General features: G+C 44.6%; 1 protein-coding gene across 1 annotated transcript in view; it reads right to left on the minus strand.

Moving 5' to 3' along the window:
* Nucleotides 1-6,651, minus strand: part of LOC135529365 (basic proline-rich protein-like) — a 13,566-nt gene extending 6,915 nt beyond the window's left edge. The window contains exons 1-2 of the mRNA XM_064958141.1: nt 6,645-6,651; nt 3,540-3,661 (exon numbers count right to left, since the gene is read on the minus strand). Coding sequence (XP_064814213.1) covers nt 3,540-3,661; nt 6,645-6,651 — 129 coding nt within the window. The remainder of the gene's footprint in view (nt 1-3,539; nt 3,662-6,644) is intronic.
* Between the last annotated feature and the right edge of the window lie 5,655 nt (nt 6,652-12,306).

The raw sequence follows: 12,306 nt of genomic DNA on the forward strand, positions 1-12,306 counted from the left end.
CAATCTACCATCTCCCATCTACCATCTACATCTACCGTGCATCGTCTACATCTACATCTCCCATCTACCATCTACCATCTCCCATCTACATCTACCATCTACCATCTACATCTCCCATCTACCATCTCCCATCTACCATCTCCCATCTACATCTACCATCTACAATCAACCATCTCCCATCAACCATCTCCCATCTACATCTACCATCTACCGTCTACATCTACATCTACCATCTACCATCTACATCTCCCATCTACATCTACCATCTCCCATCTACCATCTCCCAACTACATCTACCATGTACATCTACAATCTACCATCTCCCATCTACATCTACATCTACAATCTACCATCTCCCATCTACATCTACCATATACATCTGCATCTAAAATCTACATCTACCATCTCCCATCTACATCTACCATCTCCCATCTACCATCTACCATTTACATCTACCATATACATCTGCATCTAAAATCTACATCTACCATCTCCCATCTAAATCTACCATCTACATCTACAATCTACCATCTCCCATCTACATCTACCATATCTATCTACCATCTACATCTGCCATCTACATCTGCCATCTACATATACCATCTACCATCTACAGTCTACATCTCCCATCTAGCATCTACATCTACCATCTACATCTACCATCTCCCATCTACTATCTACCGTCTACCATCTACCATATACCATATACCATCTACCGTCTACCATCTACAATCTACCATCTCCCATCTACAAACTCCCATCTACATCTACCATCTCCCATCTACCATCTCCCATCTACATCTACCATCTTCATCTACAATCTACCATCTACATATACCATCTGCATCTACCATCTACATCTACCATCTCCCATCTACATTTACATCTACCATATCCCATCTACAATCTACCATCTCACATCTACCATCTACATCTACCATCTACATCTACAATCTACCATCTCCAATCTACCATCTCCAATCTACCATCTCCCATCTACATCTACCATCTCCCATCTACATCTACAATCTACCATCTCCCATCTACAATCTACCGTTTACATCTACCATCTCCCATCTACCATCTCCCATCTACATCTACCATCTACATCTACCAGCTACATCTACCATCTACAATCTACATCTACCATCTACCATCTACAGTCTACATCTACATATCCCATCTACAATCTACCATCTACCATCTACCGTCTACATCTACCGTCTACATCTACCATCTACCATCTACCGTCTACCGTCTACATCTACCATCTACCATCTACAATCTACCATCTACGTCTCCCATCTACATCTACCATCTACCATCTACATCTACCATCTACATCTACAATCTACCATCTACCATCTCCCATCTACATCTACCATGTACATCTACAATCTACCATCTACCATCTACCATCTCCATCTACCATCTACATCTACAATCTACCATCTCCCATCTACATCTACCATCTACATCTACCATCTCCCATCTACCATCTACCGTCTACCGTCTACCGTCTACCATCTACCGTCTATCGTCTACCATCTACAATCTACCATCTCCCATCTACCATCTACCATCTCCCATCTACATCTACCATCTGCCATCTACCATCTCCCATCTACATCTACCATCTACATCTACAATCTACCATCTCCCATCTACCATCTACATTTACATCTACCATCTCCCATCTACCATCTACATCTACAATCTACCATCTCCCATCTACCATCTCCCATCTCCCATCTACATCTTCCATCTCCCATCTACATCTACAATCTACCATCTCCCATCTACATCTACCATCTACCGTTTACATCTACCATCTCCCATCTACATCTACCATCTACATCTACATTCTACCATATCCCATCTACATCTACCATCTACCGTTTACATCTACCATCTCCGATATTCCATCTACATCTACAATCTACCATCTCCCATCTATATCTCCCATCTACATCTACAATCTACTGTCTACCGTCTACATCTACATCTCCCATCTACATCTACCATCTACCGTCTACATCTACAATCTACCATCTCCCATCTACATCTCCCATCTACCATCTCCCATCTACCATCTCCCATCTACCATCTCCCATCTACCATCTCCCATCTACCATCTCCCATTTACATCTACATCTCCCATCTACATCTCCCATCTACATCTACCATCTACCATATACCATCTACATCTACCATCTACCATATACAATCTACCATCTCCCATCTACCATCTACATCTCCCATCTACCATCTACATCTCCCATCTACATCTACCATATACCATCTACATCTCCCATCTCCCATCTACATCTACCATCTACCATCTACATCTACAATCTACCATCTCCCATCTACATCTCCCATCTCCCATCTACCATCTACATTTACATTTACATTTAAGTCATTCAGCAGACGCTCTTATCCAGAGCGACTTACAAATTGGTGAATTCACCTTCTGACATCCAGTGGAACAGCCACTTTACAATAGTGCATCTAAATCATTTAAGGGGGGGGTTAAAATGATTACTTTATCCTATCCTAGGTATTCCTTGAAGAGGTGGGGTTTCAGGTGTCTCCGGAAGGTGGTGATTGACTCCGCTGTCCTGGCGTCGTGAGGGAGTTTGTTCCACCATTGGGGGGGCCAGAGCAGCGAACAGTTTTGACTGGGCTGAGCGGGAACTGTACTTCCTCAGTGGTAGGGAGGCGAGCAGGCCAGAGGTGGATGAACGCAGTGCCCTTGTTTGGGTGTAGGGCCTGATCAGAGCCTGGAGGTACTGCGGTGCCGTTCCCTCACAGCTCCGTAGGCAAGCACCATGGTCTTGTAGCGGATGCGAGCTTCAACTGGAAGCCAGTGGAGAGAGCGGAGGAGCGGGGTGACGTGAGAGAACTTGGGAAGGTTGAACACCAGACGGGCTGCGGCGTTCTGGATGAGTTGTAGGGGTTTAATGGCACAGGCAGGTAGCCCAGCCAACAGCGAGTTGCAGTAATCCAGACGGGAGATGACAAGTGCCTGGATTAGGACTTGCGCGCTTCCTGTGTGAGGCAGGGTCGTGCTCTGCGGATGTTGTAGAGCATGAACCTACAGGAACGGGCCACCGCCTTGATGTTGGTTGAGAACGACAGGGTGTTGTCCAGGATCACGCCAAGGTTCTTAGCGCTCTGGGAGGAGGACACAATGTAGTTGTCAACCGTGATGGCGAGATCATGGAACGGGCAGTCCTTCCCCGGGAGGAAGAGCAGCTCCGTCTTGCCGAGGTTCAGCTTGAGGTGGTGATCCGTCATCCACACTGATATGTCTGCCAGACATGCAGAGATGCGATTCGCCACCTGGTCATCAGAAGGGGAAAGGAGAAGATTAATTGTGTGTCGTCTGCATAGCAATGATAGGAGAGACCATGTGAGGTTATGACAGAGCCAAGTGACTTGGTGTATAGCGAGAATAGGAGAGGGCCTAGAACAGAGCCCTGGGGGACACCAGTGGTGAGAGCGCGTGGCGAGGAGACAGATTCTCGCCACGCCACCTGGTAGGAGCGACCTGTCAGGTAGGACGCAATCCAAGCGTGGGCCACGCCGGAGAGGCCCAACTCGGAGAGGGTGGAGAGGAGGATCTGATGGTTCACAGTATCGAAGGCAGCCGATAGGTCTAGAAGGATGAGAGCAGAGGAGAGAGAGTTAGCTTTAGCAGTGCGGAGCGCCTCCGTGATACAGAGAAGAGCAGTCTCAGTTGAATGACTAGTCTTGAAACCTGACTGATTTGGATCAAGAAGGTCATTCTGAGAGAGATGGCGGGAGAGCTGGCCAAGGACGGCACGTTCAAGAGTTTTGGAGAGAAAAGAAAGAAGGGATACTGGTCTGTAGTTGTTGACATCGGAGGGATCGAGTGTAGGTTTTTTCAGAAGGGGTGCAACTCTCGCTCTCTTGAAGACGGAAGGGACGTAGCCAGCGGTCAGGGATGAGTTGATGAGCGAGGTGAGGTAAGGGAGAAGGTCTCCGGAAATGGTCTGGAGAAGAGAGGAGGGGATAGGGTCAAGCGGGCATCTACCATCTACCATCTACCATCCACATCTACAATCTACCATCTCCCATCTATATCTCCCATCTACATCTACAATCTACCATCTCCCATCTACATCTCCAATCTACCATCTCCCATCTACATCTACATCTCCCATCTCCCATCTATCATCTACATCTACATCTCCCATATACCATCTACAATCTCCCATATACCATCTACATCTCCCATATACCATCTCCCATATACCATCTACCATCTACATCTCCCATATACCATCTACATCTCCCATATACCATCTACATCTCCCATATGCCATCTACATCTCCCATCTACATCTCCCATATACCATCTACCATCTACATCTCCCATATACCATCTACCATCTACATCTCCCATATACCATCTACATCTCCCATATACCATCTACATCTCCCATATGCCATCTACCATCTACATCTCCCATATACCATCTACCATCTACATCTCCCATATACCATCTACATCTCCCATCTACCATCTACATCTCCCATATACCATCTACCATGGCCCTAATCTGAGGAAATAACTGACGATTTACTAGAGTGTTCCAGAGTTCTGTGTCGTATGATGCATCCATGTTCTATGGTATTCTGTGACATTGACATGGAACCCGATCGTGTTCATGATTTTTGGAGGTGGTTCGTCCAATAGTTTGGCACCATAAGATACTATATGGAGAAGGAAATGCGTTATTGCTGTGACAATGATATATTACATATAATCACAATGACTAAGTTCAAAATGAGTCATCAAGAAGGGACCAAGACTTGCCAACTTCTCTTTCCCAGACACACACACTCAGGAAGGGAACTTCTGAGTTGACATAGATTATGTCAAGTTTTACTTCAATTCAGGAGGAAAAAAATTAAAATTCTGGTCACAGGGAACAGGTAGATAGTTGTTTTGTAGTTTTAAAAAATGATACAACTGTTTAATTGTGTCTGCAACAGGACAGCTTGTAAACTGAGACAGGCCGTCAGAAAACAATATGTAGGCTGACCAAGCACATACACACACTCAATCACACACATAACAAAACACACATAACAAAACACACACACACACACAAGCGCATACACACACTCAATCACACACATAACAAAACACACTTAACACATACAAGCACATACACACACTCACACACATAACAAAACACACATAACAACACACACACACAAGCACACACACACACACAAATATAACAAAACGCACATAACAACACACACACAAGCACATGCACACACTAACACACATAACAACACACACACACACACACATAGTGGGTCCCTAAACTGTCTGCACATAGAAACAACTCTAGATGGTAGATGGTAGAATGGCCCCTAAACTGTCTGCACATAGAAACAACTCTAGATGGTAGAATGGCCCCTAAACTGTCTGCACATAGAAACAACACTGCTTCACTCCTCCACTTGTTTTCTTTCTCTCTCTACCTCTCTACCTCTCTGTGTCTGTTTCTCTCTACCTCTTCATCTCTCTACCTCTACCTCTCTCTACCTCTCCATCTCTCTACCTCTCTCTGCTTCTCTCTACCTCTCTGTGTCTATTTCTCTCTCTCTCTCAATTCAATTCAATTCAAGGGCTTTATTGGCATGGGAAACATGTGTTAACATTGCCAAAGCAAGTGAGGTAGATCTCTCTCTCTCTCTCTGCCAGGTCTCCCTCTCTACCTCTACCTCTCTATCTCTCTACCTCTCATATCTATCTCTCATACCCTGCTTTCTCTGTCCTCTGGGGTTGTTGATCAATCTATCGGACGGTGGAGGCTCGGGGAGAGTCTGTGCCTCTTTACAAGTAACAACTGGTGCGCTGCTTCCACTGGGAAGGATATCTCAAGCTTTTGCTCACCTGATATACGGTGCCCGCAGAAAATATTCACACAACTTGAAATTTTTTGTTGTTGTGTTACAACCTGAATTTAAATTCGATTCATTGAGATTTTGTGGCACTGGCCTACACACAATAGCCCATAATGTCAAAGTGGAATTAGGTTTTTATTTTTATTTTTACAAATTAATAAAAAATGAAAAGCTGAAAGTTTGCTCAAGTCGAACAGTGAATTTCAATCCCAGATTCAACCACAAAGATCAGGGAGGTTTTCCCAATGCCTCGCAAAGAAGGGCACCGATTGGTAGATGGGTAAAAATTTAAAAAGCATGGTGAACTTATTAATTACACTTTGGATGATGTATCAATACACCCAGTCACTACAAAACTACAGGCGTCCTTCCTAACTCAGTTGCCAGAGAGGAAGGAAACAGCTCAGTGATTTCACCATGAGGCCGAAGGTGACTTTAAAACAGCTACAGAGTTTAATGGCTGTAATAGGAGAGAACTGAGAATGGATCAACAACACTGCAGTTTCCCCACAATACTGACCTAATTGACAAGAAGGAAGTCTGTACAGAATAACATTTTTCCAAAGCATGGATCCTGTTTGCAACATGGCACTAAAGTAATACTGCAAGACATTTGCCAAAGTAATTAACTTTTTGTCCTGAACACAAAGTGTTGTGTTTGAGTAAAAATCCAATAGAATACTGAGTCCTACTCTCCATGTTTTCAAGCATAGGTGGTGGCTGCATCGTGTTATGGGTATGATTGTAATTGTTAAGGACTAGGGAGTTTTTCAGGATGAGAAATAAATGGAATAGATCTAAGCACAGGCAAAATCCTAGAGGAAAACCTGGTTCAGTCTGCTTTCAACTAGACACTGGGAAATTAATTCACTTTTCAGCAAAACAATAATAATATATAATATAATATATTATATAATAATGATCATATAATAATATTATATTAATAATAATAATATATATAATCATAAGACAATAACCTAAAACACAGGGCCAAATGGTTTTCACATGTGAACCTGCAAACTTGAAATGTATTTTTTAGGGATATTCACTTTATCCTGCTTTGATAAATATATCTACCTCAAATACCTGGTTACCCTGCACGTTAATCTGATACTGGTAGTTTCATTCTTATTTGACTCTTGTTGTGTTACTCTTTGTATTTGTAAAAATGTTTTGACTCTGCATCATTGGGAAGGGCTCGTAAGCGTTTCACAGTAAAGTATACACCAGTTGTATTTGGCGCTTGTGACAAATACAATTTGATTTGATTTGTGACGGCCTGGCTGTTGGAGGGCGGGAGGAAGGAAAGTGGCATTTTTTTTTCAGAGCCGACAGGAATTGGCCTCATGGTTCCTCTTCTCACCACGGGAACAATGCCGTGGCGTCACACCCCTCCGCCATTCACATGGAAACATGTCCCAGAATTACGCTCCCAGGCTGAGAGAAGACCTGAGGCTGTGAACTGAGAGAAAGAGTTTGGGAGGAAAGACAAGGAGGAAAGGAGAGAGAGGGAGGGAGAGCAAAACAGGGAGGGAGGGAGATATGGGGAGGGAGAGAGAGGGGGAGGGAGAGAGAGAGGGAGGGAGAGAGAGAAGGAGGGAGAGAGAGGGGGTGGGAGAGAGTGGTGGGGAGGGAGAGAGAAGGGGTGGGGAGGAGAGAGAGGGTGGGGGAGGGAGAGAGGGGGTGGGAGGGAGGGAGGGGGTGGGAGAGAGAGAGGGAGGGAGAGAGAGGGGTGGGAGAGAGAGGTGGGGAGGGAGAGAGGGGGAGGGAGGAATAGAAGAGGGGGAAGGGAAGGAGGGAGAGATGCTCCCTCATTATATAGTTACTCTCTCTTATTCCCTCATTGTTGCTCTCTCCCGCTCTTTGGACAAAGGACAAATTAACTTCAGTGTGATGTGCAGTTGGTAAGGCCCTTTATTCAGCTTATGAACAGAACAGAGCTCCAGCCACACACACCCATATACACACTCACGCACACACGCACACACACACACAAACACACACACACACACACACTCTCCAGCCACAACCCTAGCCCCAGCATGGCTGATTGTGAGGATCTGGAGGTCTTTAAGAAGGCCCTGGTTATAACCCAGAGCAGAGCAGGACTATAGCCCGGATAAACCAGACGGAATGCTGCGCTGTGCTGAAACAGTGGGGCTTCAGGGCGGGTTGCCAGGCTAGAGCAGGAGCTCGACCCAGAGAAATAATGGGAGTGACAGTGTTTAGCTTGAGCTGTAGTTGTGGTTCATGGATCATGCTCTGTGTCATATACACACACAGGCCGCTTATCGCTCTGGAAATCTATTTCACTCTAACACGCATGCACACACACGCGCACGCACACGCACACACACACACTTAGTCTTGTGTTCTGCACAGTATCACTGTGAGAGGTCACACACAGACAAAGATTCAGCTCCAACCCAGGTTCCAAGGTTTCACTCAACTCTCCACACTGCCCACGTATCTAGCTCTTAATTACACTGTTCTGTAAACGCAGTTCCATTATCAATGTGTGTCCGTCGATCCACAGCTCTTCAACCAGATGGAGAAACATAACAATAATGATGATAATGATGATAATGCAGGAGTCACGGACCTACAGTCTGTCAGTAAGCAGGAGGACGCTACAGGAGTCATGGACCTACAGTATGACAGTAAGCAGGAGGACGCTACAGGAGTCATGGACCTAGAGTCTGTTAGTAAGCAGGAGGATGCTACAGGAGTCACGGACCTACAGTCTGTCAGTAAGCAGGAGGACACTACAGGAGTCACGGACCTACAGTCTGTCAGTAAGCAGGAGGACGCTACAGGAGTCATGGACCTACAGTCTGTCAGTAAGCAGGAGGACGCTACAGGAGTCACGGACCTACAGTCTGTCAGTAAGCAGGAGGACGCTACAGGAGTCACGGACCTACAGTCTGTCAGTAAGCAGGAGGACGCTACAGGAGTCACGGACCTACAGTATGACAGTAAGCAGGAGGACGCTACAGGAGTCATGGACCTACAGTCTGTCAGTAAGCAGGAGGACGCTACAGGAGTCACGGACCTACAGTCTGACAGTAAGCAGGAGGACGCTACAGGAGTCACGGACCTACAGTCTGTCAGTAAGCAGGAGGACGCTACAGGAGTCACGGACCTACAGTCTGTCAGTAAGCAGGAGGACGCTACAGGAGTCATGGACCTACAGTATGACAGTAAGCAGGAGGACGCTACAGGAGTCACGGACCTAGAGTCTGTCAGTAAGCAGGAGGATGCTACAGGAGTCATGGACCTACAGTATGACAGTAAGCAGGAGGACGCTACAGGAGTCACGGACCTACAGTCTGTTAGTAAGCAGGAGGACGCTACAGGAGTCATGGACCTAGAGTCTGTCAATAAGCAGGAGGACGCTACTGGAGTCTCTTTACATTAGGGAAGCGTAATACCTTCGCATACAACAACCTGTTGAGGCTCAGGACAATACTGCCCCCTTTGGATGAATTGCGTGCCCATAGTAAACAGAAAACAAATCTGTCCAAAATTGCTAATATCTGCATATAATAATTATTATTACATAGAAAACACTCTAAAGCTTCTAAAACCGTTCGAATTATGTCTGTATGTAAAGCAGAACTCACAGGGCAGCCATTCTCCCAAACTATTTCTCTCATCAGGAAAGTTGGGCCAACTTTGATGTCATCGCCCCCATCCTTCCCAACCAGCTATGGATCTGGGATCAGTTTCTACGTCTTCGGCGGGATGTGTTCTTTCAATAGAGCGAGTAATGGAGCAAATCCCACGAGCTTTGACCCGTTGGCAGGCAAAATACTGAAGTGTCGCGAGAAAATAGCTGCGCGTCCTGGCGCAATTGTACACAGGTCATTCCTTTGTTCCAGATCGTCTGAGAAGAGTTGCGTTTTTTCGGTCGAATCGCCAATTGTTTTGTACGTTAATAACATCCTAAAGCTTGATTCTGCACTTAGTTTGACCAGTTTAGTCGACGTATAATATGTAATTTTGAAGTTTTGATGCGCAACCCCTAGAGACCAGAGGTAATTTTGGCTGAAATTTGTTGCGTTTGCTAACGGAAAGACACACAACTTGAAACCAAACGCTATGTTTGGTATGACTCCTTCCACTACATTCTGATCAAAGACCATCAAAGGTAAGGGAATATTTATGTTGTAATTTTGTGTTTCTGTTGACTCCAACATAGCGGAGAAATATTGCTTACGTCTGAGCGCCGTCTCAGATTATTGAATAGTGAGCGATTTCTGTAACGTGAAAAAGAAATGTGACAAGGCGATTGCATTAAGAAGCAGTGTATCTTTCTAACTATATGTAGAACATGTACATTTAGTCAAAGTTTATGATGTGTATTGCAGTTATCTGGCGGAGTTATCTATAATTTCTCCGTACATTTCTGTAGCATTTTTTGAACATGGCTCAATGTAAACAGAGATTTATGGATATAAATTGCATATTATTGAAAAAAACAGAAATGTACTGTGTAACATGTCCTATTACTGTCATCTGATGACGATTTTCAAAAGGTTAGTGAATGATTTTTCTTTTAATCCTGCGTTTGTGATTGCATCTTTTGCTTGACAAAATGGCTACATATCGTCTGTGTCTTTGTGGTGGTTTGACATACATATGTGCTATGTTTTCGCCGTAAAACATTTTAGAAATCTGACTCGCTGGGTGAATGAACAAGGTGTTTATCTTTCATTTGAGCTATTGGACTTGTTAATGTGTGGAGGTTAAATATTTCTAAGAATATTTTTGCATTCTGTGCGCCACGGTTTGAGTTGAGTGGGGGGGCGTGGTTCCCCTTGGGGCACCTGTAGCGTGAACAAGTTTTAAAAACATTGTCGAAGACAAATAAAAGTTAGATGAAAGTTAGATGAAACCATATAAAATATAGATTAAAACATGTAAAATATACAGTTAAAGTCAGAGGTTTACATACACTTAGGTAGGAGTCATGAAAACTCAAAAAAAATCATCTTTAGCCTCCTGGGTGGAGCAGTGGTCTAGGGCACTGCATCGCAGTGCTAGCTGTGCCATCAGAGACTCTGGGTTCACGACCGGGTGGTCCGTGGCGTGACGCACAATTGGCCTAGCGTCGTCCGGGTTAGGGAGGGTTTGGCCAGTAGGGATATCGTTGTCTCATTGCGCACCAGTGACTCCTGTGGCGGGCAGGGCGCAGTGCACGCTAACCAAGGTCGCCAGGTGCACGGTGTTTCCTCCGACACATTGGTGCGGCTGGCTTCCGGGTTGGATGCACACTGTGTTAAGAAGCAGTACGGCTTGGTTGGGTTGTGTATCGGAGGACGCATGACTTTCGACCTTCGTCTCTCTCTCGAGCCCGTACGGGAGTTGTAGCGATTAGACAAGATAGTAGCTACTAACAATTGGATACCACGAAATTGGGGGTCAAATAAAAAATATAAAAAACGTCTTACCTCCAAACCAGTCGGACAGTTATTGTTTTTTAAGAAAAAAAAAAAACATTTTTCAACCACTCCACAAATGTCTTGTTAACAAACTATAGTTTTGGCAAGTCGGTTAGGACATCTACTTTGTGCATGACACAAGCAATTTTTCCAACAATTGTTTGCAGACAGATTATTTCACTTGTAATTCACTGTATCGCAATTCCAGTGGGTCAGAAGTTTACATACACTAAGTTGACTGTGCCTTTAAACAGCTTGGACAATTCCAGAAAAATATGTAATGCCTTTAGAAACTTCTGATTGGCTAATTGACATCCTTTCATTCAATTGGAGGTGTACCTGTGGATGTATTTCAAGGCCTACCTTCAAACTCAGTGCCTCTTTGCTTGACATCATGAGAAAATTAAGAGAAATCAGCCAAGAACTCAGAAAAATAAATTGTAGACCTCCACAAGTCATGTTCATCCTTGGGAACAATTTCCAAATGCTTGAAGCTACCACGTTCATCTGTAACAAACAATAGTACGCAAGTATAAACACCATGGGACCACGCAGCCGTCATACCGCTCAGGAAGGAGACACGTTCTGTCTCCTAGAGATGAACGCACTTTGGTGCAAAAAGTGCAAATCAATCCCAGAACAACAGCAAAGGACCTTGTGAAGATGCTGGAGGAATCAGGTACAAAAGTATCTATATCCACAGTAAAACGAGTCCTATATCGACATAACCTGAAAGGCCGTTCAGCAAGGAAGAAGCCACTGCTCCAAAATTGTCATAAAAAAGCCAGACTACGGTTTACAACTGCACAAAGATCATACTTTTTGGAGAAATATTCTCTGGTCTGATGAAACTGTTTGGCCATAATGTCCATCATTATATTTGGAGGAAAAGGGGGAGGCTTGCAAGCCA

Source organism: Oncorhynchus masou, unplaced genomic scaffold, assembly GCF_036934945.1.
Source record: "Oncorhynchus masou masou isolate Uvic2021 unplaced genomic scaffold, UVic_Omas_1.1 unplaced_scaffold_1147, whole genome shotgun sequence".
Classification (NCBI taxonomy): Eukaryota; Metazoa; Chordata; class Actinopteri; order Salmoniformes; family Salmonidae; genus Oncorhynchus; species Oncorhynchus masou.